At 45.6% G+C, this 27,563-nt stretch overlaps 1 protein-coding gene across 1 annotated transcript in view; it reads left to right on the forward strand.

The window, feature by feature from the left end:
• ric3b (RIC3 acetylcholine receptor chaperone b) overlaps window positions 1–25,828 on the forward strand; it is a 30,068-nt gene extending 4,240 nt beyond the window's left edge. The window contains exons 3-6 of the mRNA XM_077247166.1: window positions 2,309–2,390; window positions 3,759–3,852; window positions 13,951–14,081; window positions 24,944–25,828. Of these exons, the coding sequence (XP_077103281.1) occupies window positions 2,309–2,390; window positions 3,759–3,852; window positions 13,951–14,081; window positions 24,944–25,398 (762 nt within the window). The 3' untranslated portion in view covers window positions 25,399–25,828. The remainder of the gene's footprint in view (window positions 1–2,308; window positions 2,391–3,758; window positions 3,853–13,950; window positions 14,082–24,943) is intronic.
• The last annotated feature ends 1,735 nt before the right edge of the window (window positions 25,829–27,563 follow it).

Here is a 27,563-nt window from a genome sequence, read left to right on the forward strand (position 1 = left end):
GACTGAAATGACCCATAGTGGAGGACAGGCACTGAACTGTAGTGGAGCTCCCACTACCGACATGTAGAGGTCTGATGCAGTCGTAGAGGACCTGTAGAGGTCTGATGCAGTCGTAGAGGACCTGTAGAGGTCTCATGCAGTCGTAGAGGACCTGTAGAGGTCTGATGCAGTCGTAGAGGACCTGTAGAGGTCTGATGCAGTCGTAGAGGACCTGTAGAGGTCTGATGCAGTCGTAGAGGACCTGTAGAGGTCTGATGCAGTCGTAGAGGACCTGTAGGGGTCTGATGCAGTCGTAGAGGACCTGTAGAGGTCCGATGCAGTCGTAGAGGACCTGTAGAGGTCTCATGCAGTCGTAGAGGACCTGTAGAGGTCTAATGCAGTCGTAGAGGACCTGTAGAGGTCTGATGCAGTCGTAGAGGACCTGTAGAGGTCTGTCGCAGTCGTAGAGGACCTGTAGAGGTCTAATGCAGTCGTAGAGGACCTGTAGGGGTCTGATGCAGTCGTAGAGGACCTGTAGAGGTCTGATGCAGTCGTAGAGGACCTGTAGAGGTCTGATGCAGTCGTAGAGGACCTGTAGAGGTCTGTTGCAGTCGTAGAGGACCTGTAGATGTCTGATGCAGTCGTAGAGGACCTGTAGAGGTCTGATGCAGTCGTAGAGGCCCTGAAGGGGTCTGATGCAGTCGTAGAGGACCTGTAGAGGTCTAATGCAGTCGTAGAGGACCTGTAGGGGTCTGATGCAGTCGTAGAGGACCTGTAGAGGTCTGATGCAGTCGTAGAGGACCTGTAGACGATGCAGTCGTAGAGGATGCAGTCGTAGAGGACCTGTAGAGGTCTGATGCAGTTGTAAAGGTCCTGTAATAATTAAAATAATAATTTGTTACATTTATATAGCACTTTTCTTGGTACTCAAAGCGATTTACATGGAAGGGGGAATCTCCTCAACCACCACCAATGTGCAGCTCCACCTGGACGATGTACGGCAGCCATATTGCGGCAGAACGCCCACCACACACCAGCTTACTGGTGGAGAGGAGACAGTGATGAACCCAATCAGTGTATCGGGATGATTAGGTTGATGGACAGAGGCCAATGGGCAAATTTGGCCAGAACACCGGGGTTACACCCCTCCTTTTTTTTCAAAGGACATCCTGGATTTTTAATGACCACAGAGAGAAAGGAGCTCGGTTTAACGTCTCATCCGAAGGACGGTGCTCTTTGACAGTATAGTGTCCCCATCACTATACTGGGGCGTTAGGACCCACACAGACCACAGGGTGAGCATCCCCTGTTGGCCTCACTAACACCTCTTCCAGCAGCAACCTGGTTTTCTCAGGAGGTCTCCCATCCAGGTACTAACCAGACTCAGCCCTGCTTAGCTTCAGTGGGCAACCAGTCCAGTCCTGTATTGGCCTGATGCAGTCGTAGAGGACCTGTAGAGGGCTGCACCATAACTACATTGTTCACCTGATCCAGCCTAGAACATCAAAGCAGACTCTTGTCTTTTCAGAGAGCCCAAAATATGGAGTATTGGTCCAGACTGAAACTCTAGGGAGATTTGGCAAAACTGCCCTGCGCGGAACACCCGGTCACACACCATCTACAGCAATGCCCTCATCAGTGAGGAGATCCTGCAGGTTCTTCCTACAAAATACAACTTATCACTGTGGTTTCCCTCAACACCTGGAGTCAGTAGCCCACATCAGCAACATGTTCATCACTTACAGGACTATATACTGCCAGACGTGACAGACTCGAGGACCTCATTGCTGCTCAGATTCCCTGCATGGCTGATGAGCAGATCTTTAAACACACTACTGTACAGTCTGATGGTTTAACTCGCCTGCAAACACTTTTTTAGGAATTGCTAATACACCCGATATTGTTAACATCTCTCAGAATGGCACAACAGTTATACTATTTGAGGTGTCATGTGCATTAGACTTGTTTATGGAGGACTCTTACTGCTATAAGACTCTAAAATATCAGTCATTGATATTGACCATTGAGAACCTAGGGTACAAATGCCAGTTTATTGTGCTAGTGTTTGGTAGTGTAGGTCATGTACATGTACTGGCGACCTGTGGACTTTGCACAGCAACGATAGGAAGCATGTTTATGTGGAAAGGCGATGCTTAGAACTTAGAACTGTATAATCCATAATGTGCTAATTTGTTTTAATCTGTTGGATTATTTACAAAAAATTATTCCTAATGAAATTTGACTTGTAATGTGGAATCAAATAAAGTATATCAAATGTATGTGTGTGTGTGTGTGTGTGTGTCCGTCTGTGTGTGTATGTGTGTTACAGATCACGTCAAAGGGCAAAACAACACAACCTGCAGAGAGCCGCTTCACTGCTGTCAGATCACTAAACACCCAGAGGAAAATAAGTATGAAGTCACACTATCTATCCATCCATCCATCCATCCATCCATCTGTCTGTCCACACACATTTTTTTTTTTACATATACAAAACTTACATACGCTATATTGCCAAAAAAGTATTGGGACAGCCCTCCAAATCATTGAATTCAGGTGTTCCAATCACTTCCATGGCCACAGTTGGCACCTGTGCAAAAGTTCCCAACTTTCTGCAGAGTCAACACCTACAGACATCCACACTTTGGTGTCCTTCAGATTAGCTCAAGAACAGGCCACAGAGCTTAATGGAATGGGTTTCCATGGCCAAGCAGCTGCATCCAAGCCTCACATCACCAAATGTAAAGCGCTGGATGCAGTGGTGTAAAGTGTGGGATGCAGTGGTGTAAAGTGTGGGATGCAGTGGTGTAAAGCGTGGGATGCAGTGGTGTAAAGTGTGGGATGCAGTGGTGTAAAGCGTGGGGTGCAGTGGTGTAAAGTGTGGGATGCACGGAACGACCGTGATAGGGCATTGGCCAACACATTATCCTTGCCTTTCTTAAAGCAAATTTCCAGATTAAAATATTGGACAAAGAGAGACCAGCGCATGATTCGTTGATTTGAGTTTTTCATCCTAGACAAAAAAACGAATGGGTTGTGGTCTGTATATACAACCACCAGAAGAGAACTAGAGCCAATATACATCTCAAAGTGTTGTAAAGCCATTAAAAAGGCTAACGCCTCCTTCTCAATGGTACTGTAGTTTAACTGATGTTTCAGGAATTTCTTTGAAAAGTACCCGACAGGGTGTTCAATCTCATTTTCATCATCCTGCAGAAGGACAGCACCAACACCTGTGGCACTTGCATCAACATCCAACTGAAATGCACATGAATAGTTTGGAGCCATTAAAACAGGAGCACTACTCAAAAGGGTTTTAACAGAATCGGATGCAGTCCGGAATCAGTAGTCCACTCAAAGATTTGTTACACACGAAGCATATTTGTTAGAGGCAACACAACATCTGAGAAATTTTTACAAAATCCCCGATAATAGCCAGACATTCCTAGGAATCTCCTGAGTTCACGTTTCGTACGGGGCAATGAAAAATCAGCAAAAGCTTGCACTTTCAAGGCAACAGCTCGAACCTGCCCTTGCCCCACCTGTTTCCCTAGGTAGGTAATTGTCGCTTTGCCAAACTCACATTTAGCCAAGTTAAGAGTGAGAGTAAAGCGTGGGATGCACTTGTGTAAAGTGTGGGGACAACATTTTTGTCCCCCCCACTTCTCAAAGCAAAGTTACACCCTTGCGTCTTACTATCCGTCTCTATCCATCTATCATCTATCCATCTTTCTATCTTTTTATCTCTCTATCCATCTATCTGATTCTGTCTCTCTCAGCTGATTTTGAGTTGGCTCAGCTGCAGGACAGACTGAACGAGACGAAGGACGTGATTGAGAGAATTATTTCATCAGCCAGCGTCGGTACAGCCAGGTGTGGATATATCTGTCTCTCAGTCTGTGTGTGTGTTGTCTGGTCTGCAGTGAGTGTGATGTGTGTGTTGTCTGGTCTGCAGTGAGTGTGATGTGTGTGTTGTCTGGTCTGCAGTGAGTGTGATGTGTGTGTTGTCTGGTCTGCAGTGTGTGTGATGTGTGTGTTGTCTGGTCTGCAGTGAGTGTGATGTGTGTGTTGTCTGGTCTGCAGTGAGTGTGACGTGTGTGTTGTCTGGTCTGCAGTGTGTGTGATGTGTGTGTTGTCTGGTCTGCAGTGTGTGTGATGTGTGTGTTTTCTGGTCTGCAGTGAGTGTGATGTGTGTGTTGTCTGGTCTGCAGTGTGTGATGTGTGTGTTGTCTGGTCTGCAGTGTGTGATGTGTGTGTTGTCGGGTCTGCAGTGTGTGATGTGTGTGTTGTCTGGTCTGCAGTGAGTGTGACGTGTGTGTTGTCGGGTCTGCAGTGTGTGATGTGTGTGTTGTCTGGTCTGCAGTGTGTGATGTGTGTGTTGTCTGTTCTGCAGTGTGTGATGTGTGTGTTGTCTGGTCTGCAGTGTGTGATGTGTGTGTTGTCTGGTCTGCAGTGTGTGATGTGTGTGTTGTCTGGTCTGCAGTGTGTGATGTGTGTGTTGTCTGGTCTGCAGTGTGTGTGATGTGTGTGTTTTCTGGTCTGCAGTGAGTGTGATGTGTGTGTTGTCTGGTCTGCAGTGTGTGATGTGTGTGTTGTCTGGTCTGCAGTGTGTGATGTGTGTGTTGTCGGGTCTGCAGTGTGTGATGTGTGTGTTGTCTGGTCTGCAGTGTGTGACGTGTGTGTTGTCGGGTCTGCAGTGTGTGATGTGTGTGTTGTCTGGTCTGCAGTGTGTGATGTGTGTGTTGTCTGTTCTGCAGTGTGTGATGTGTGTGTTGTCTGGTCTGCAGTGTGTGATGTGTGTGTTGTCTGGTCTGCAGTGTGTGATGTGTGTGTTGTCTGGTCTGCAGTGTGTGATGTGTGTGTTGTCTGGTCTGCAGTGTGTGTGATGTGTGTGTTGTCTGGTCTGCAGTGTGTGTGATGTGTGTGTTGTCTGGTCTGCAGTGTGTGATGTATGTGTTGTCTGGTCTGCAGTGTGTGTGATGTGTGTGTTGTCTGGTCTGCAGTGTGTGTGACGTGTGTGTTGTCTGGTCTGCAGTGTGTGTGACGTGTGTGTTGTCTGGTCTGCAGTGTGTGTGACGTGTGTGTTGTCTGGTCTGCAGTGAGTGTGATGTGTGTGTTGTCTGGTCTGCAGTGTGTGTGACGTGTGTGTTGTCTGGTCTGCAGTGTGTGTGATGTGTGTGTTGTCTGGTCTGCAGTGTGTGTGATGTGTGTGTTGTCTGGTCTGCAGTGAGTGTGACGTGTGTGTTGTCTGGTCTGCAGTGAGTGTGACGTGTGTGTTGTCGGGTCTGCAGTGAATGTGATGTGTGTGTTGTCTGGTCTGCAGTGAATGTGTGATGTGTGTGTTGTATGGTCTGCAGTGAGTGTGATGTGTGTGTTGTCTGGTCTGCAGTGTGTGTGATGTGTGTGTTGTCTGGTCTGCAGTGTGTGTGATGTGTGTGTTGTCTGGTCTGCAGTGAGTGTGATGTGTGTGTTGTCTGGTCTGCAGTGAGTGTGACATGTGTGTTGTATGGTCTGCAGTGAGTGTGACGTGTGTGTTGTCTGGTCTGCAGTGAATGTGTGTTGTCTGGTCTGCAGTGAGTGTGATGTGTGTGTTGTCTGGTCTGCAGTGAGTGTGACGTGTGTGTTGTCTGGTCTGCAGTGAGTGTGTGTTGTCCGGTCTGCAGGGAGTGTGACGTGTGTGTTGTCTGGTCTGCAGTGTGTATGATGTGTGTGTGTTGTCTGGTCTGCAGTGTGTGTGATGTGTGTGTTGTCTGGTCTGCAGTGTGTGTGATGTGTGTGTTGTCTGGTCTGCAGTGAGTGTGATGTGTGTGTTGTATGGTCTGCAGTGAGTGTGATGTGTGTGTTGTATGGTCTGCAGTGAGTGTGATGTGTGTGTTGTCTGGTTTGCAGTCAGTGTGATGTGTGTGTGTTGTCTGGTCTGCAGTGAGTGTGATGTGTGTGTTGTATGGTCTGCAGTGAGTGTGATGTGTGTGTTGTCTGGTCTGCAGTGAGTGTGTGTTGTCTGGTCTGCAGTGAGTGTGTGTTGTCTGGTCTGCAGTGAGTGTGATGTGTGTTGTCTGGTCTGCAGTGAGTGTGACGTGTGTGTTGTCTGGTTTGCAGTGAGTGTGTTGTGCGTGTTGTCTGGTCTGCAGTGTGTGTGATGTGGTCTGCAGTGTGTGTGATGTGTGTGTTGTCTGGTCTGCAGTGAGTGTGATGTGTGTGTTGTCTGGTCTGCAGTGTGTGTGATGTGTGTGTTGTCTGGTCTGCAGTGAGTGTGATGTGTGTGTTGTCTGGTCTGCAGTGAGTGTGATGTGTGTATTGTCTGGTCTGCAGTGAGTGTGATGTGTGTATTGTCTGGTCTGCAGTGAGTGTGATGTGTGTTGTCTGGTCTGCAGTGTGTGTGATGTGTGTGTTGTCTGGTCTGCAGTGTGTGTGATGTGTGTATTGTCTGGTCTGCAGTGAGTGTGATGTGTGTGTTGTCTGGTCTGCAGTGAGTGTGATGTGTGTGTTGTCTGGTCTGCAGTGAGTGTGATGTGTGTATTGTCTGGTCTGCAGTGAATGTGATGTGTGTGTTGAGTGTGATGTGTGTGTTGTCTGGTCTGCAGTGAGTGTGATGTGTGTGTTGTCTGGTCTGCAGTGAGTGTGTGTGTATTGTCTGGTCTGCAGTGAATGTGATGTGTGTGTTGTCTGGTCTGCAGTGAGTGTGACGTGTGTGTTGTCTGGTCTGCAGTGAGTGTGATGTGTGTGTTGTCTGGTCTGCAGTGAGTGTGATGTGTGTTGTCTGGTCTGCAGTGAGTGTGACGTGTGTGTTGTCTGGTCTGCAGTGAGTGTGTTGTGCGTGTTGTCTGGTCTGCAGTATGTGTGATGTGTGTGTTGTCTGGTCTGCAGTGAGTGTGACGTGTGTGTTGTCTGGTCTGCAGTGAGTGTGATGTGTGTGTTGTCTGGTCTGCAGTGAGTGTGATGTGTGTATTGTCTGGTCTGCAGTGAGTGTGGTGTGTGTATTGTCTGGTCTGCAGTGAGTGTGATGTGTGTATTGTCTGGTCTGCAGTGAGTGTGACGTGTGTGTTGTCTGGTCTGCAGTGAGTGTGACGTGTGTGTTGTCTGGTCTGCAGTGAGTGTGATGTGTGTATTGTCTGGTCTGCAGTGAGTGTGGTGTGTGTATTGTCTGGTCTGCAGTGAGTGTGATGTGCGTGTTGTCTGGTCTGCAGTGAGTGTGACGTGTGTGTTGTCTGGTCTGCAGTGAGTGTGATGTGTGTATTGTCTGGTCTGCAGTGAGTGTGATGTGTGTGTTGTCTGGTCTGCAGTGTGTGTGATGTGTGTGTTGTCTGGTCTGCAGTGTGTGTGATGTGTGTATTGTCTGGTCTGCAGTGAGTGTGATGTGTGTGTTGTCTGGTCTGCAGTGAGTGTGATGTGTGTGTTGTCTGGTCTGCAGTGAGTGTGATGTGTGTATTGTCTGGTCTGCAGTGAATGTGATGTGTGTGTTGAGTGTGATGTGTGTGTTGTCTGGTCTGCAGTGAGTGTGATGTGTGTGTTGTCTGGTCTGCAGTGAGTGTGTGTGTATTGTCTGGTCTGCAGTGAATGTGATGTGTGTGTTGTCTGGTCTGCAGTGAGTGTGACGTGTGTGTTGTCTGGTCTGCAGTGAGTGTGATGTGTGTGTTGTCTGGTCTGCAGTGAGTGTGATGTGTGTGTTGTCTGGTCTGCAGTGAGTGTGATGTGTGTTGTCTGGTCTGCAGTGAGTGTGACGTGTGTGTTGTCTGGTCTGCAGTGAGTGTGTTGTGCGTGTTGTCTGGTCTGCAGTATGTGTGATGTGTGTGTTGTCTGGTCTGCAGTGAGTGTGACGTGTGTGTTGTCTGGTCTGCAGTGAGTGTGATGTGCGTGTTGTCTGGTCTGCAGTGAGTGTGATGTGTGTATTGTCTGGTCTGCAGTGAGTGTGGTGTGTGTATTGTCTGGTCTGCAGTGAGTGTGATGTGTGTATTGTCTGGTCTGCAGTGAGTGTGACGTGTGTGTTGTCTGGTCTGCAGTGAGTGTGACGTGTGTGTTGTCTGGTCTGCAGTGAGTGTGATGTGTGTATTGTCTGGTCTGCAGTGAGTGTGGTGTGTGTATTGTCTGGTCTGCAGTGAGTGTGACGTGTGTATTGTCTGGTCTGCAGTGAGTGTGATGTGTGTGTTGTCTGGTCTGCAGTGAGTGTGATGTGTGTTGTCTGGTCTGCAGTGAGTGTGATGTGTGTATTGTCTGGTCTGCAGTGAGTGTGACGTGTGTGTTGTCTGGTCTGCAGTGAATGTGATGTGTGTGTTGTCTGGTCTGCAGTGAGTGTGATGTGTGTGTTGTCTGGTCTGCAGTGAGTGTGATGTGCGTGTTGTCTGGTCTGCAGTGAGTGTGATGTGTGTATTGTCTGGTCTGCAGTGAGTGTGACGTGTGTGTTGTCTGGTCTGCAGTGAGTGTGATGTGCGTGTTGTCTGGTCTGCAGTGAGTGTGATGTGTGTGTTGTCTGGTCTGCAGTGAGTGTGATGTGTGTGTTGTCTGGTCTGCAGTGAGTGTGATGTGTGTTGTCTGGTCTGCAGTGAGTGTGATGTGTGTATTGTCTGGTCTGCAGTGAGTGTGATGTGTGTATTGTCTGGTCTGCAGTGAGTGTGATGTGTGTGTTGTCTGGTCTGCAGTGAGTGTGATGTGTGTTGTCTGGTCTGCAGTGAGTGTGATGTGTGTTGTCTGGTCTGCAGTGAGTGTGATGTGTGTATTGTCTGGTCTGCAGTGAGTGTGACGTGTGTGTTGTCTGGTCTGCAGTGAGTGTGATGTGTGTGTTGTCTGGTCTGCAGTGAGTGTGATGTGTGTTGTCTGGTCTGCAGTGAGTGTGACGTGTGTGTTGTCTGGTCTGCAGTGAGTGTGTTGTGCGTGTTGTCTGGTCTGCAGTGAGTGTGACGTGTGTGTTGTCTGGTCTGCAGTGAGTGTGTTGTGCGTGTTGTCTGGTCTGCAGTCAGTGTGTTGTGCGTGTTGTCTGGTCTGCAGTATGTGTGATGTGTGTGTTGTCTGGTCTGCAGTGAGTGTGATGTGTGTTGTCTGGTCTGCAGTGAGTGTGACGTGTGTTGTCTGGTCTGCAGTGAGTGTGACGTGTGTGTTGTCTGGTCTGCAGTGAGTGAGTTGTCTGGTCTGCAGTGAGTGTGATGTGTGTTGTCTGGTCTGCAGTGAGTGTGATGTGTGTGTTGTCTGGTCTGCAGTGTGTGTGATGTGTGTGTTGTCTGGTCTGCAGTGTGTGTGATGTGTGTGTTTTCTGGTCTGCAGTGAGTGTGATGTGTGTGTTGTCTGGTCTGCAGTGATTGTGATGTGTGTGTTGTCTGGTCTGCAGTGTGTGTGATGTGTGTGTTGTCTGGTCTGCAGTGTGTTTGATGTTTGTGTTGTCTGGTCTGCAGTGTGTGTGATGTATGTGTTGTCTGGTCTGCAGTGTGTGTGATGTATGTGTTGTCTGGTCTGCAGTGAGTGTGATGTGTGTGTTGTCTGGTCTGCAGTGTGTGATGTATGTGTTGTCTGGTCTGCAGTGAGTGTGACGTGTGTGTTGTCGGGTCTGCAGTGTGTGATGTGTGTGTTGTCTGGTCTGCAGTGTGTGATGTGTGTGTTGTCTGGTCTGCAGTGTGTGATGTGTGTGTTGTCGGGTCTGCAGTGTGTGATGTGTGTGTTGTCTGGTCTGCAGTGAGTGTAACGTGTGTGTTGTCGGGTCTGCAGTGTGTGATGTGTGTGTTGTCTGGTCTGCAGTGTGTGATGTGTGTGTTGTCTGTTCTGCAGTGTGTGATGTGTGTGTTGTCTGGTCTGCAGTGTGTGATGTGTGTGTTGTCTGGTCTGCAGTGTGTGATGTGTGTGTTGTCTGGTCTGCAGTGTGTGATGTGTGTGTTGTCTGGTCTGCAGTGTGTGATGTGTGTGTTGTCTGGTCTGCAGTGTGTGTGATGTGTGTGTTGTCTGGTCTGCAGTGTGTGTGATGTGTGTGTTGTCTGGTCTGCAGTGTGTGATGTATGTGTTGTCTGGTCTGCAGTGTGTGTGATGTGTGTGTTGTCTGGTCTGCAGTGTGTGTGACGTGTGTGTTGTCTGGTCTGCAGTGTGTGTGACGTGTGTGTTGTCTGGTCTGCAGTGTGTGTGACGTGTGTGTTGTCTGGTCTGCAGTGAGTGTGACGTGTGTGTTGTCTGGTCTGCAGTGTGTGTGACGTGTGTGTTGTCTGGTCTGCAGTGTGTGTGATGTGTGTGTTGTCTGGTCTGCAGTGTGTGTGATGTGTGTGTTGTCTGGTCTGCAGTGAGTGTGATGTGTGTGTTGTCTGGTCTGCAGTGAGTGTGACGTGTGTGTTGTCGGGTCTGCAGTGAATGTGTGTTGTCTGGTCTGCAGTGAGTGTGATGTGTGTGTTGTCTGGTCTGCAGTGAGTGTGACATGTGTGTTGTATGGTCTGCAGTGAGTGTGACGTGTGTGTTGTCTGGTCTGCAGTGAATGTGTGTTGTCTGGTCTGCAGTGAGTGTGACATGTGTGTTGTATGGTCTGCAGTGAGTGTGACGTGTGTGTTGTCTGGTCTGCAGTGAATGTGTGTTGTCTGGTCTGCAGTGAGTGTGACATGTGTGTTGTATGGTCTGCAGTGAGTGTGACGTGTGTGTTGTCTGGTCTGCAGTGAATGTGTGTTGTCTGGTCTGCAGTGAGTGTGACATGTGTGTTGTATGGTCTGCAGTGAGTGTGACGTGTGTGTTGTCTGGTCTGCAGTGAATGTGTGTTGTCTGGTCTGCAGTGAGTGTGATGTGTGTGTTGTCTGGTCTGCAGTGAGTGTGACGTGTGTGTTGTCTGGTCTGCAGTGAGTGTGTGTTGTCCGGTCTGCAGTGAGTGTGATGTGTGTGTTGTCTGGTCTGCAGTGTGTATGATGTGTGTGTGTTGTCTGGTCTGCAGTGTGTGTGATGTGTGTGTTGTCTGGTCTGCAGTGTGTGTGATGTGTGTGTTGTCTGGTCTGCAGTGAGTGTGATGTGTGTGTTGTCTGGTCTGCAGTGTGTGTGATGTGTGTGTTGTATGGTCTGCAGTGAGTGTGATGTGTGTGATGTGTGTGTTGTATGGTCTGCAGTGAGTGTGATGTGTGTGTTGTCTGGTTTGCAGTCAGTGTGATGTGTGTGTGTTGTCTGGTCTGCAGTGAGTGTGATGTGTGTGTTGTATGGTCTGCAGTGAGTGTGATATGTGTGTTGTCTGGTCAGCAGTGAGTGTGTGTTGTCTGGTCTGCAGTGAGTGTGTGTTGTCTGGTCTGCAGTGAGTGTGATGTGTGTTGTCTGGTCTGCAGTGAGTGTGACGTGTGTGTTGTCTGGTCTGCAGTGAGTGTGTTGTGCGTGTTGTCTGGTCTGCAGTGTGTGTGATGTGTGTGTTGTCTGGTCTGCAGTGTGTGTGATGTGTGTGTTGTCTGGTCTGCAGTGAGTGTGACGTGTGTGTTGTCTGGTCTGCAGTGAGTGTGTGTTGTCTGGTCTGCAGTGAGTGTGATGTGTGTGTTGTCTGGTCTGCAGTGAGTGTGACGTGTGTGTTGTCTGGTCTGCAGTGAGTGTGTGTTGTCCGGTCTGCAGTGAGTGTGATGTGTGTGTTGTCTGGTCTGCAGTGTGTATGATGTGTGTGTGTTGTCTGGTCTGCAGTGTGTGTGATGTGTGTGTTGTATGGTCTGCAGTGAGTGTGTGTTGTCTGGTCTGCAGTGAGTGTGTGTTGTCTGGTCTGCAGTGAGTGTGTTGTGCGTGTTGTCTGGTCTGCAGTGAGTGTGATATGTGTGTTGTCTGGTCTGCAGTGAGTGTGTGTTGTCTGGTCTGCAGTGTGTATGATGTGTGTGTGTTGTCTGGTCTGCAGTGTGTGTGATGTGTGTGTTGTCTGGTCTGCAGTGTGTGTGATGTGTGTGTTGTATGGTCTGCAGTGAGTGTGATGTGTGTGATGTGTGTGTTGTATGGTCTGCAGTGAGTGTGATGTGTGTGTTGTCTGGTTTGCAGTCAGTGTGATGTGTGTGTGTTGTCTGGTCTGCAGTGAGTGTGATGTGTGTGTTGTCTGGTCTGCAGTGAGTGTGATGTGTGTATTGTCTGGTCTGCAGTGAGTGTGTTGTGCGTGTTGTCTGGTCTGCAGTATGTGTGATGTGTGTGTTGTCTGGTCTGCAGTGAGTGTGACGTGTGTGTTGTCTGGTCTGCAGTGAGTGTGATGTGCGTGTTGTCTGGTCTGCAGTGAGTATGATGAGTGTGTTGTCTGGTCTGCAGTGAGTGTGATGTGTGTGTTGTCTGGTCTGCAGTGAGTGTGATGTGTGTGTTGTCTGGTCTGCAGTGAGTGTGATGTGTGTGTTGTCTGGTCTGCAGTGAGTGTGATGTGTGTATTGTCTGGTCTGCAGTGAGTGTGATGTGTGTATTGTCTGGTCTGCAGTGAATGTGATGTGTGTGTTGTCTGGTCTGCAGTGAGTGTGATGTGTGTGTTGTCTGGTCTGCAGTGAGTGTGATGTGTGTATTGTCTGGTCTGCAGTGAGTGTGATGTGTGTGTTGTCTGGTCTGCAGTGAGTGTGATGTGTGTGTTGTCTGGTCTGCAGTGTGTGTGATGTGTGTGTTGTCTGGTCTGCAGTGAGTGTGATGTGTGTGTTGTCTGGTCTGCAGTGAGTGTGTGTTGTCTGGTCTGCAGTGAGTGTAACGTGTGTGTGTGTGTGTGCAGTGCTGGAGCTGCAGTGAGTGTGATGTGTGTGTTGTCTGGTCTGCAGTGAGTGTGATGTGTGTGTTGTCTGGTCTGCAGTGAGTGTAACGTGTGTGTGTGTGTGTGTGTGTGTGTGTGTGTGTGTGTGTGTGTGTGCAGTGCTGGAGCTGCAGTGAGTGTGATGTGTGTTGTCTGGTCTGCAGTACGTGTGATGTGTGTGTTGTCTGGTCTGCAGTGAGTGTGATGTGTGTATTGTCTGGTCTGCAGTGAGTGTAACGTGTGTGTGTGTGTGTGTGTGCAGTGCTGGAGCTGCAGTGAGTGTGATGTGTGTGTTGTCTGGTCTGCAGTGAGTGTGTGTTGTCTGGTCTGCAGTGAGTGTAACGTGTGTGTGTGTGTGTGTGTGTGTGTGTGCAGTGCTGGAGCTGCAGTGTGTGTGATGTGTGTGTTGTCTGGTCTGCAGTGTGTGTGATGTGTGTGTTGTCTGGTCTGCAGTGAGTGTGATGTGTGTGTTGTCTGGTCTGCAGTGAGTGTAACGTGTGTGTGTGTGTGTGTGTGTGTGTGTGTGTGTGTGTGTGTGTGTGTGTGTGTGCAGTGCTGGAGCTGCAGTGAGTGTGATGTGTGTGTTGTCTGGTCTGCAGTACGTGTGATGTGTGTGTTGTCTGGTCTGCAGTACGTGTGATGTGTGTGTTGTCTGGTCTGCAGTGAGTGTGATGTGTGTGTTGTCTGGTCTGCAGTGAGTGTGATGTGTGTGTTGTCTGTTCTGTAGTGTGTGCTGTGTGTGTTGTCTGGTCTGCAGTACGTGTGATGTGTGTGTTGTCTGGTCTGCAGTACGTGTGATGTGTGTGTTGTCTGGTCTGCAGTGAGTGTGATGTGTGTGTTGTCTGGTCTGCAGTGTGTGTGATGTGTGTGTTGTCTGGTCTGCAGTGTGTGTGATGTGTGTGTTGTCTGGTCTGCAGTGAGTGTGATGTGTGTATTGTCTGGTCTGCAGTGAGTGTAACGTGTGTGTGTGTGTGTGTGTGTGCAGTGCTGGAGCTGCAGTGAGTGTGATGTGTCTGTTGTCTGGTCTGCAGTGAGTGTGTGTTGTCTGGTCTGCAGTGAGTGTAATGTGTGTGTGTGTGTGTGTGTGTGTGCAGTGCTGGAGCTGCAGTGAGTGTGATGTGTCTGTTGTCTGGTCTGCAGTGAGTGTGTGTTGTCTGGTCTGCAGTGAGTGTAACGTGTGTGTGTGTGTGTGTGTGTGTGTGCAGTGCTGGAGCTGCAGTGAGTGTGATGTGTCTGTTGTCTGGTCTGCAGTGAGTGTGTGTTGTCTGGTCTGCAGTGAGTGTAATGTGTGTGTGTGTGTGTGTGTGCAGTGCTGGAGCTGCAGTGGATGAGGAGCAGTTACTGCAGCAGCTGCAGGAGATCACGCGTGTGATGCAGGAGGGGCGGCTCGTGGACTCAATCCCAGCAGACACTGCAGAATCCTGTGGCCAGCAGTGGGACGGTCAGACCAATTACACTTCCTTTACCGTCGCTAGCACCCATTTCTCATTACTTAGGTCACTTTTCATAACGCATATAAATATATATTCAAAATCCAAAAATTTAAATACTATTAAAACAATTAGATGTACTCAGTGAAGTCTGATCTATACAAAAGGAGAAACTTTGAAAATAATTTCTTTTATTAATAAAGTTCGGGAGGAACACATTCAATTTGTCTATCCAACCAGAAGAGGACCTAGGTGAAAGCCTGCTGACACTGCTCCGTCCACTGGACCGGATCTGGAGTGAGGTCAGTCAGCGGGCTGCTGAGCACCGAATAATTAGACACAAACCGTCTGTAATATCTCTCCAGCCCCAGGAACTGCCTCAGCTGCCTCAGGTCTTGGGTCTCGGACAGGTTGCAACTGCTGCCGTCTTATTAATTTGTAGACTCACCTGCCCATGACCCACGTGCTCAGATACCTGACCTCGGTCCAGCCCCCAGCCCGCAGATGCTGCATATGTCGGAGAATTCTGTCCATGAGACGCTGAACGATGGCTGGTGCCCCAAACTGCCCAAAAGGAAGCATAACGAATTGGTGTAATCCTAACGGCATTGTGAAGGCTGCTTTTTCTTCGGATAAAGGTGTCAAGGGGATCTGCCAATATCCTTTAGTTAAATCCAGTGTTGAATAAAAATTAACCTTACCCAGTCGATCAAGCAGCTTATCAACCTGCAGCATTGGATAGGCGTCGCAGAATCCACACAGAATCGCACTGAGCCGTCGGTTTTAGGGACTGAAACTATCGGGCTCGCCCAATCACTGTGGGATTCTTCTATTACCCCCATGTCTAGCATTGCCTCCAATTCTGTATGAACCAAGGTTATTTTCGTAAATGAAAACTGAAACTAAGACCAAAACTATTGGTCAAAAAACATTTTCGTAAACTGAAATCAAATTAAAAATTCATAATAAATGAAAGACTAAAACTAAACAAAATTAACAACAGTTACTGAAAAACTAACTGAAATAAAATAATAATTAGCAAAAATAAATTATAGTTTTCGTTATTAAGCTCTTTACTTTGGCGGTAAATCTGACCTGTGGCTGTTTAAGGAAATGCCTGATACTGCGCTTCATACGTGTGAAGAAGTTTCTGAGGCGATTACCCGCTGTCCTGCTGTGACGCGCTCAATGAAGGACCGTAGCGTAGAACACATGGCTAGTGCTAAGCGCTGTTCATAAAGGATGCATCTGTTGCAGTGGAATGGGAAATAACACAAGGTAATGAGACGCAAATTGGACTTCTTTTAACTTGAGCGCAGCATTTTTAGAATGCCGTTTCATTTGCGAGACGCGGGTGCGACAGCAAAACAAGTTCGTCAAGCACAAACAACCTTTAATGTAGCCTAATAGGCTACTATGTTTGAGATGTCATGTTTTCATGGAGATTGACAGACTGAAAGGTGCTGTTATTATCATTGTTTTTATAAAACATTTACTGCTAATAATATACACGTGGAGACATTTCCCCGCAATGTATACCAGGACACGACACACACACACACACGCACACACACACACACACACACACACACACTCTGGTGCACTGTCTTTGTGGGGACTCTTCATAGACGTAATGGTTTTTACACTACCTTCTTCTTCGTCTTCTTACACTATCCTACCCCTAAACCTACCCATCACACAACTTTCTGCATTTTTACATTTACAAAAAAACTAATTATGTATGATTTATGCATGAGTCTGTGTGCATTCAGGTTTAAGTCTCCACCAGGATAGAAAAACATGTACACTCTCCAACATTGCATAGATGTTTCATTATTTAGTCACACTGGCTTCACAGCAGGTTGTGTTGGCTGTAGTCAGATGAATTGAGCTGGGTTTTTTTTAAAGTACCAGTGGTCACTCTGCTACATTTACAGCTGAAATAAAGTAAACTAGGCATGTTTAACAAGATTTCATCTTTAATATGAATTAGTTTGTCTGAATATTACATATTTTTTTCTTGTATACTTTTAAGTTCCATTTATTTGGTGCTTTGTTCAATCTCAAACCATTATTTTATTTTTATTATTAAAGTAACACCAGGTAACTTTTGCTCTCGGGGTCCCCCTACAGTTGGGAAACAGTATTGTCCTCTACTACTGTCGTAAACTCTGTCATCGTGCATTTGTTGACAACCATGATAGCCCTGAACACTGTAGGAGGAGGTCACATGCAGGTGTTCTGCTTGCGTCGCGTGTGAAATGTCTTCATCCCAGGTACAGTGGCATATATTTCAGCATGTCATATGAATATAATTTCATGGGTTTTATTTTTTTTCTAACGACAAATGATCGCGATGATCACATTTACAAGCCAGTGTCATTATAGTAGCCTAGTCTATTGGTTACCGTTTTACTGAATCTATATGATACTTCAATGCAATGTTTATGATAATAACCATATATCGTCAATATTATAATATCAAGCTACCATAAATAAATCTGCAAATTTTACAAATCGATTTGCATTATAGCTTGAGGCAAGACAAATAATCATTACCTGATTCATGAAGATAAACGAGGATAAGATAGCTTCCGTAACATAGTCAGGCAGACAAAAAAACACCCCAGACTACGGGGTGTCATTGGTTGTTGCGTTAAATGTTACCCAGATACAATAGTGCTATTTTCTGATTGGCTAACAACACCAGACGAACAACACCAGAGGAGACGCGCTTGAATTCATGCCTGTTCCACAGTGAGAGCGGCGCGGCCAGAGTTTTGGGCGGCATATTAAATATATTACAAATAGTTTTTCAGCGTGAGAAATACAATGTGTGGCGGGAGAGCGTGACAAGACCGAAATGAGTGACTGTCACGCTCAATGCGTGACACTTGACAGCCCTGCGATTTTAAGGAAGTGGGGGTGGTGGTGGAAGTGACGTATATGCCGTAAAGCAGTCGAGTTTTGTAGTTCTCTTTGTTCGCCGGTTACTACCCGAAACCCGAAGTTTAAAAGTACGATTAAAAACGCTACAGACCCCGTCAGGCTATGGCAGACGTGTCATTCAACCTATTGTAAGTCGATGTACCATCACAAGAGACTTGGAAATATATTATGAAGGTTGAAAAGTTACCTGGTGTTACTTTAAGATGTCTTCTCAAGAGTTAACTGTAATCTGGGCAAACATTAAACTTTGCTGAAATTAAGCGTCTCGCTTTGGTCTACATTGGAAGTGCTCTGTTTTCTTCACTAAACTATAATTAATAGAACTAAAACTGAAACTAAATAAAATAAAAACTAAATAGAAATGTGTTTGCAAAATAAAAACTAAACTAAAACTAACAAAACCATTAATAAAACTAACTAAAACTAAACTGAAATTTAAAGCAAATTTGAAAACGATATTAAAATAAAAACTAATTTAAAAAAGCAAAAGTATAACAACCTTGGTATGAACTACCTTTTTTTGTGTTCAGGTAACTAATGTGCCCGGCTGCGCACCACGACGTCCGGCTCTGTCTCAGTGTGTTGCTGACAGTGTTGTGCAAGTTACTTCCAAACTGTAATACATTATATATTACTTGTTACTGTTATTTAAAAGTAATTCATTACCTTACAATATTACTGTCTCAGAATTGTAATGCGTTACATTACTCCTGTATTACTTTTGAGTTACTTTCACCAAAATAACTATACAGAAGTAGAACTTAACATTCTAAAATGACTAGGGCTGTAACGATATGCGATATGAAACCGAAATCGCGACACTCAGATCCACGAACCTGCAGAATGGCGACACACCCCTTCCAACTCCCAGCGTTATCCTTCCCGTCCAGATCCAATGCTACCACATCTTTAAATTACTATTAGTATTATTTGAAGTTAACTTAACATTATAAAATATGTAGACCTACACCACAAAACTAGTTGAGGATAAATTATTTAAAATTTGGGAATTCCAGCGTTATGGACATGACATTTGCAGACTTGCAGTTAACTTATATAATTATATAAATTCTCAGAAAATGCATTAATACCAAAATATTGAAACGTCTGTTTATCCATAGTCTCCTCCCTGAAAGGAGTCCAGACAGTAGAAAAATATCAGTCTACACATGCGTTTTATATTTAATATTAGGGAAATCGACAGTCATGTGTGACAAAAAAAAATCTTTAACTTTTAGGAGGCAACGATTTTTTGTTGTTGTAATTCTGTGAATTACACTGCGCAAATCTAATGAAGAAGGGTTGGCTCTCCACAGAACATAAAATATTCATTTTATTTTATTTTTCGTGTTCGCATTTATGAGGAAAAAACAATGTTACAGACGTGACAGTTCTCCGTTACGGACGCGACCGCTCTGAAGCGGCACTAAAAGACTGCTTTAAAACTTTCACAGATACCTTACACAGAAGACAAGAAGCCTTTCTTTAAAGTGAATTTCGTTTTGTTTTAATTGTACGGACCTGAAAAATATATCTATATTGAAATGTCTACTTGTAAACAGAACAATTCAAAACGAAAGAAAACAGACTGCTCTCTGCTTATGAAATGAAATGTGCATTTCTCTCTGGTGCATTCACTACTGCGAAGATCGCGAGTCAGCATCGTCAACTTCATCTTGACCTTATTAATAAACAATCAACATGTCTCCTTGCTATATTTGACATATTCATAATCATTGCTTTTGCCGGTTCTTTGTGACAGCTTTTAGGTGCTTTATCGGCAGCGCCGCCGCCCTTAGCCTACATGAACGCGTCACCACCGCATCAAAAACATGATTGCGTGATGAAAACATGAAAAATACCACATAATCATAGCCTAACTGTTTAGAAAGAAAACAGAACGAATAGCCTAAGGCGCATACGTCCATCTCGCGAATGTATAGTCTTCTTCATGCCATCTTCACCATTAGCCGCTTTTCCTCTGGCCAGCGCGAGCACAGAGGCCGAAATCATGCCTCACGGCACTCCTGTAAAAAATAAATCGCTATACAAATATATCAGACGCTGCCATTTAGTCTTTAATTACAGACTTGGACACCACACGCGGCTATTGACTGACCACGAACAGTTAATTTAGCCTACTTGCATCTTTCATTCGTAATGTCTGGCGGTCTTGCTGGTTTTTTTGTTTGTTTGTTTGTTTTACAATTAAAACTAAAAGTCTGTTGTAACGCAAGCCTTACCGAACATGTACCGAGTAAAATATTACTGAAAATTGAATAGTAATGCCTTACACTACTGCGTTACAGCAAAACGTAATATGTTACTGTAATGCATTACTTTTGTAACGCGTTACTCCCAACACTGGTTGCTGAATGAGATTAGTTCGACCGGGTAGGGGCGAAACCCGTCCTCAAAATTTGCTTGCAACCTGGCTATGTCCGTGAGTTGCGAGGGCGAGAGGTGATGTCCTCCCGGGGCCAGAGCGAAAGATTGTTTTTTGGTGCTCACTTCTGGCCCGAGATCCTCCTCTCCCGTTGCTGTCGTTACTAACATCACTGACTCCACCTCACTCCATTTTTTCAGGAGGTTGAGGTGATATATTTGACATGCCCCGTTCCTATCCGATCTAACCACCTCATAATTGAGATCTCCAACTCTCTGTGTTCTGGGCCTGTAGCATATTCTCCTTTTAAAGCCGTCCCAAAGTGTGAAGTTTTGCTCTCAGGTCCATAACATTCTGAATTTCGTTCTTACTATAGGACGGTCCTTCCTTCCAAGCCTCTCACATGATGCCAAGCACCCCACGGGGTTGAGGCCCATACAGAAGATCTAAGGGGGAAAACCCGTGGAGGCTTGTGGGACCTCCCTCACAACGAACTTCCGAATCATGGTTTTTAAAGTGCGATTAAATCGTTCGACCAAGCCGTCTGTTGTTGGTGATAGACACTGTTTCGAATTGATTTAATGCCCAGTAATTCTTACTGTTCGCGAATCGTACGTTACATAGACCCCGTGCCTTGGTCAGTGAGAATCTCCTTCAGGATTCCCACTCGGGAGATTAAACAAAACAGAGTGTCCGCCATGCTTTTTGCAGAAATGCTGCAGAGCACCACTGCTTCAGGGTGTCGTGTTGCATAATCCACCAGGACTAATTCTCTCTCATGGGACCTCAATGAGAGGAAGAGCGCAAAGGTGATTTTAGAGCGGCCGGTGGGTTTACCAACTGACATTCACGAAAAGCGGCACACCAACTACTAACATTCTCGTGAAGGCACCGGCCAGAAAAATCGGGTCATTAAACAATTTAAGTTTGTTGCATGTCCCAAAGCCCTGCCATAGGGTAACAGTGAGCCGCCTGGAAAAGTATTTCCCGACAGCTCTTTAAAACTAACAACTGAGTTGTATTTTGCTTTGTCTGAGTGTTTTGGGTCACTCGCTAGAACTTATCTTTTAAAATAGCAAAATAAGAATAAGAGAATGGTTGCGCAGGTTGGAGAAGCTGCCCGTCGATTGACTGGACCTGTTCAAATGCATTTTTCAGCGACTCATACTGGGACTGTTCCAGGGGAAAATCATCGCGCTCTGTAAGGATTAGCCTTTCAATAGTGTTACATTCCCCTGGCTCTGGTCCCAGCGGTCCCGGCTTAGCTTACCCTAGCTGTGCAATCGTGCCCTTTACCGACCCTCTGTTCTCCCAAGAGACATCTGCACAAAGAAACCCCAATAAATGACTAAATGCTGGCCAATTTGTTCCCAGAATTAGCGGATGTCTGAGGTGCGGACTAACCGCGACCCCTACACTATAATTTTTATTTGGTATTTGGTACAACTCAGCTTGATCGAGGACAGTCTGTGGTGCGTCCAGGACCCGGACCAGTGTCCCCACCTCCATCACCGGACACCTGTCGATAAAATGTCCCAGGTCCCTGCAATGCCAACAGGCCGGCCCAGACTTCCCAACCGCCCTAGTGGCAGGAAGTGGGTAAATGTATTGGCATGGAACGGAGCTGGACATATGCCCCGCATGAGCCCCCCTGGCCACTTTCACCCAGGTCCAGTGACCTTAACTGCTGCCGGTGCTGTTCAGGGGTTCAGCTGACCCGCTGGAGGATGGCTCTCTTCAGGTTTTGGTAGATCAGGAGATTCTGGACCAGCAGCTGCTGGGCCGCTATCTGCGCCTCCCCCGTCAGCAGGGGGATGATTGATCTTGTGCCCACCCATAGGCCTTGGCGGTCCTCTCTAAGAGGTCCAGGAATGCCTCTGGGTCGTCCTGGCTACCCATTTCCATGAGAGGCAGGTGTGTGGATGGGACAGGTGCAGCGGCTGCTGTTTGTCCCTCGGCCCGAACCTCCCGGTCTATCCAGCTCTGGAACAGCTCGTGGTCCTCTTGCTGGGCATGGACAAGGGTTTGGAACCCGTGCTCTTGGTCCTCCCGCATGTCCAGCAACGCTTTGTGATGTTCCTGGTGGAGTCTCGCGATCGAGTGGATGATGTCCACAAATGGCGTGGCTGACGGAGTCTGCATGACGGCGGCGGCACTCTTCTTCCTTCCTGGGTTTCGGCACCAGTGTGATAATGTTCGTATGAAGGAAGGAAGACAAGATCGGCGATACTGAGGATCGTGGGTATTTATTGATCTTGGCACAAATTCAACATAAAGATGTGCACACTGCGCTGCTCTTTCTACACTCTCCAGAGCCTTCACTGCACCCACGAGTCCTCAGTCTTTCTCCTCTCTCCCAGCCACAGTTCTTAGTGGCTTTAACGATCTCTCCGCGCCAATTACTGCAATGAGGCACAGATGCAAAAATCTAACCTTTTATTGAAGTAAAATAATTGAAAGTGGGGAGAAAATCCCATTATTTAATAGATGTTTTTCTCTAAAACACGTTGGGAACAATTATTTGCCCCCTTTTATTATATAGTTTTTGCAACCTCCTTTTTCCAAGATAACAGCTCTGAGTCTTCTTCTATAATGCCGGATGAGTTTGGAGAACGCCTGACCTTAGATCAGAGACCGTTCCTCCTGACAGAATCTCTCCAGATCCTGCAGATTCCCAGATGTTGGCTCTTCTCTTCTTCAGTTCAGCCACTGGTCTTCTACAGGGTTCAGCTCAGCGACTGGGATGGCCATTGCAGATGCTTGGCTTTGTGCTCAGTGACACATTTTTGTTTTGATTTCGATGTTTGTTTTTGGATCACTGTCCTGTTGGAAGATCCAAACATGGCCTGTTATAAGATTTCTAGCAGAGGTTGTCAGGTTTTGATTTTTTTATCTGTTGGTATTTGATCGAATCCATGATGGCATGTATCAGAAATAGATGTCCAGGACCTCTGGCAGAAAATTAGGCCTATAGCATTAAAGATACAGCAGAGTATTTCATTTTAAAAATGGGGTACTTTTTCATCCCTGTGTGCACCAAACCCATCTTAAGTGTTTGCTGCCAAAAAGGCTTTTTTTTGTTTCATCTGAGCATGGATTCAACACGATGTTTTCCGCACTGACAGCGGAGACGATTAATACACAACCTGTTCAGGTTTGGACACCCAGCAGACTGTAAAGCCTGGAACACACCAACTAGCGCTGATGAAAGCCGACTGTGTTGTTGCCTCGCGTCGGGGCAAAAGCTGCACTTGAACACACCGAGAGAACTACAGCCGACTGTCAGCTAGCGTGTGTGTTCTGCTCCTGCGTGTAAATGAGACAACTGTCTATTTCTGCAGATATATGCGTCTATATTCGTCATTCAGAAAGGGAAACCGACGCTGCAGGATGTAGATACACATACCGTAAACAAAGCAGTGTGTGCTTACCGTTTTGAATATCAATCCCGCTAAACACTTCCTTTATTCCACTCCACTCATGTTAATATTGAAATATTTGCCAAGGAACACTTAGGTAAGATGATGTAACATAAGGACAGCCTTCTATCTGTAGCGTTTTGACTTCTTTGCTCGCCGTTTTGCTATTATTCTCGTGCACTGACTCGTTCACTAAGCTGAACAGCCAATCAGAGTTCCCTCTTTCACCGACGGCCCGACGCCGATTCAACATGTCGAATCGGCCAAAACAAAGCCGACGAGGACTAATTTCAGCCGACGGTGCGGAACACACTGAGAAAACTTAGTCGGCCGACGCACAAAAACTTGGTGTCGGCTTGGTGTGTTCCAGGCTAAAGAGGTGCGTTAGGTTAGGGTAAAGGTGGCTCGGGGTGTTTGTATTTGCCATATGCAACACAACCTTGAACTGTTGTTAATGCCTCGTTACAGGCAGCCTGTGATTGTTCGACATGCTTGACCATCGCCACGCTCTGGTCGACCACCCGTGAAGCTTCAGTGGCTCTGGATACTCATTAGCTTTTCTACAGATATCGCAGAACATTTAGCCTCCTTCCCTCCTCAGCCACGTGAAGTCCTGCTCCCACTGAGCGCGGTTCTCCCTCCGACCGCCTTGCTGCCGCTCGGGTGCCCCGTCACAGCTGTCGTGGCGGGTCAATGTTGTCTATTTGTCCTTCATCCTCCACTGCATCTCCTCTTTTTTCACCTTTTTAACACTATCACAACTATTTGGCCGTTGGAAGAAACTTTTCACACTCAACTGCCGTGACATTTTTGCAACTGTTTGCAGCAGTGACAAAGACGAGACAATACAAGATATTTGTCAATTAATTTGCACACTCGCCACCAAGTGGAGAGGAGTGAGAATTACAGTTACAAATTATAATAGATCACCCTCAGCGTAATCTGTTAAAATGACGGATGGCCTTCAGAGTTTTCCATCACTACTAAAATAAATCTGTTAATGACGGAAAATATTCGGTTAACATGACCTCTGGTTCAAGCACAGGTTTTTTCCCTGACTCAGGCGACGCAGTCTTTCATCAGCGCTAGTGCTTTAATATCATTATACGGGTCTGCACTAAAATTCACCTTAGCAGAATTTATTATAACAGCTGTTTACTGCATACTACATTTAAGAAATAAATATTCAAAAAATGTGAAGTTTCCTAAATGAATGCGCTTCCTTCAGTGAGCTCACGTGACACACACACATCCACACAGAAACATTCATCAGTTAAACTCTATATACAGTATTCTCTGATTGTGGCTGTGCGTCTCCTGATCTCAGGAAACCCCCGCTCTGTCCCTCTGTGCGTCAGATCAATCCTTCAAGCCTATATACGGCCAACATCTGAAGTTATACATGAATTTTGAACAATACCCGTTCATGTCTTAGGACAACTGTATAATACGGTAGTCAACTTTTGAAGTGGATCAAAGAAGTATATCATTCTATTCATTAATTTCAGCACACTTTAGAATAAAAAAAAAATTAGAATATCGTGCAACAGTTTATGTATATCAGTAATTCAAATTAAAAGGTGAAACTAATATATTTAGTATATATAACTATATACATATGCATGATTATACTTTACAGAGGGCCGACATTTCTGTATTTAAAATCTTTTTTTTATTGATTTCATTTAATATTCTAATTATCTGAGATTTTGAATATGGGGTTTTCATAAACTGTAAGCCATAATCACAAAATTATAACTTTTGCACGATATTCTAATTTTTAGACTTTCACCTGTATTTGTGAACATATACTGCCATTCTTGTTTTGTAAAGAAATTTGTCTAAATAAATAACTACATAATGCTCCTGTTGTGAGTGTTTTGGGTTGTTTAATGAGTGATGCGTGTGTCTGTTGGGTGAAACCTCTGCTAGTGTTCAGAAGACATGAAGTGTTAGTGTGATATTTACTGTTGTGAAGCTGAAAGTAAGGAGACTTGCGTGAAGAGTTTTGAAAAAGTGAGCTAAGTATTGAGAAATAAAAAAAACCTGTGGTGGTGCTGGGAAATCATTTGCAGTCTTTACTGGCACTGTTGTGTAATGTGGCCTGTTATTTTCACAGATCTTCCTGACAGTCGTAACGAGCATTTCTGCTGTGTTCATTCACATGACCCGAGCACACACACACAGACGAGAGACAGCGATGATCCTAATGAACATGAGGAGACCATCAGCCAATCACAGCCAGAGACAGACGCTCAGGCAGGAAGTGACATCACGCCCGGCCCAGAGTCAGAGCACAGCGCCATGGCAGAAAGTGACATCACGCCCGGCCCAGAGTCAGAGCACAGCGCCATGGCAGGAAGTGACATCACGCCCGGCCCAGAGTCAGAGCACAGCGCCATGGCAGGAAGTGACATCACGCCCGGCCCAGAGTCAGAGCACAGCGCCATGGCAGGAAGTGACATCACGCTCGGCCCAGAGTCAGAGCACAGCGCCATGGCAGGAAGTGACATCACGCCCGGCCCAGAGTCAGAGCACAGCGCCGTCAGACGGAGGAACAAACAGTGTTGTTGAGCACTGGATTCCTGAGAACCTCCACATACGAGCTCACATCACTATAAATGATCCATTTCATACAGATCTTCATAATATGCACACAGAAAAACATTTAGCATGAAATATTAATTTTGCATGTTTATATGTGAAACATTTCACGGACCTCAAATATTATTATATACTCTATATTTACATGTAATTCGTCACTGAAAGAAAATGACCCATAATGTACAACAGGCCTGAAGGCAATGAAGGGGTTCTGATCATCACAGTAAACTGAATTATGACTTTAGTGTAAGTACTTCACATTTCATCACTTGTTTATGTTTAATCAATTTTGTAACTGATGCTTTTATTATTTATTGATATTTTCTTGTCATGCTTGCATGACTGCATGAATGTGTATCATATTCTGCTATGTGTTAATAAAACTCACATCTGATGTTTCTTTGGTTCATCTCTCAGTGAGCCGATGAGAAACACGTATATGATGAATGTGGACTGACCTATAGTCAACAATATTTGTAATAAAACCGTAATTATGATTATCTGATGATGTGACAGACTGAGCTCCGGCACAACACATATTCCCAACAGTTTTTGAGTGGATGATCCCGTAATAGACCAACGCTACTTTTGCGTCATCGAAGGGTAACGCCCCTTTTTGGGGGAAAACAAACGGATTCCTTTGAGAACAGAACTCGCTGTAGATCTGCAAAGTTTCTTGATAGCAAAAATGGCACAAACACACACACTCTCTTTGCCGGCCGAGGACTGTAAGCGGTATTTAAAGAAGCTACTGGATACGGGGTTACAGAGGTGTCCCTTTGAAATGGTCGAAAACTGGATTAATGACCCCACGCGGTGGCCAAATATGGACTACTCAGACATCTACCACTATCTCGTGGAATCACCAAGTAGCATATTTTTTGTCATTAACACACACTCACAGTATGACAAACTAGACAATGTGGCCATGACACTTGGATCATATTTAACTTGATTTAAACTATTGACATAGTTCTGTTATCGACTAGCTAAACTAGTTAGAAAGACGAAGCTGCAGCTACGCTACGTGATTAGCTCTCACTAGGCACGTTAAAGTTACCTTGGCTGTTATCTGATTTTACTGTTGAAATAGTGGCAGGCTAGGACTAAAGTGGACTTGGCTGGTTTCTGCTTGTGTCTAGAAAGTGCTAGGACTTTGAAAGTTGTAAAAAGTTTTACAGTGTACTGCAAAATATTTAGCGTTGGTCTATCCTAACAAATCATATCTCTATTCTGTGTTCACTTGCCAAACTTTTGAATTGCACGAGAAAGTTTTATTCGGTCATAAAATTTCTACGAAAAATTTCCCCAGAAAAACTTTAGAGAATGAAATAAAGAGCTGGGAGGAAATATATAGCCTATATCATCACAAAAGTTATGCAAGTAACGTTAAACGCAAAAACTATTATAGCCTAATCTTTCCTGGCATCTCATCTTTTCCCATCGGTTTAAGATAGTTTGCGGTTTGATCTTCAGATTTCGTTTCGCTGTGGTCCCGCAGTGCGTTGTCGTAGACATGCAAATAATATCTCATGTCGTTATTTATGATTTGTGAATTCGTGTAACGGTGTTACTCCGGTCCGAAATCAGTTTTTTTCCTGAACTTTAATTTTAAATTGGGTATAGCTCCAAAAGTCAGTCACTTAGTGAAGTCTGAAGTCTGAACCCAGTGTCATCTTAACATGCTAGATTTGTGAATTTTTTCACAGCAAAGCTCGTCTGTAAACCGGTCGCTAAGTCCGGTAGACAGGAATGTGGAAAATAGGCGTTTTTAATGTTTAACAAATTGTTTAACAACAATTTATAATAAACACAAACACTGCTGGTTTACAAAAAACACTTGTTTGAAAACTTTCACAGATCAGTTTGGGTCACTTAAGGTTTTCACAAATCAGATTGACCTAGTTAACCACTCAGGGAAGGGTTAACTGATTTATGAAAACTTTCACAGGTCAGTTTGGGTCAGTTAACCCTTCCCTGAGTGGTTAACTAGGTCAAACTGATTTGTGAAACCTACCGTAGGTCAGTTTGGGTCAGATTGACCTAGTTAAACACTCAGGGAAGGGTTAACTGACCCAAACTGACCTGTGAAAGTTTTCACAAATCAGATTGACCTAGTTAACCACTCAGAGAAG

This window comes from Siphateles boraxobius, unplaced genomic scaffold (assembly GCF_051911475.1).
Source record: "Siphateles boraxobius isolate OS27281-9 unplaced genomic scaffold, OSU_SipBor_1 107, whole genome shotgun sequence".
Lineage (NCBI taxonomy): Eukaryota > Metazoa > Chordata > Actinopteri > Cypriniformes > Leuciscidae > Siphateles > Siphateles boraxobius.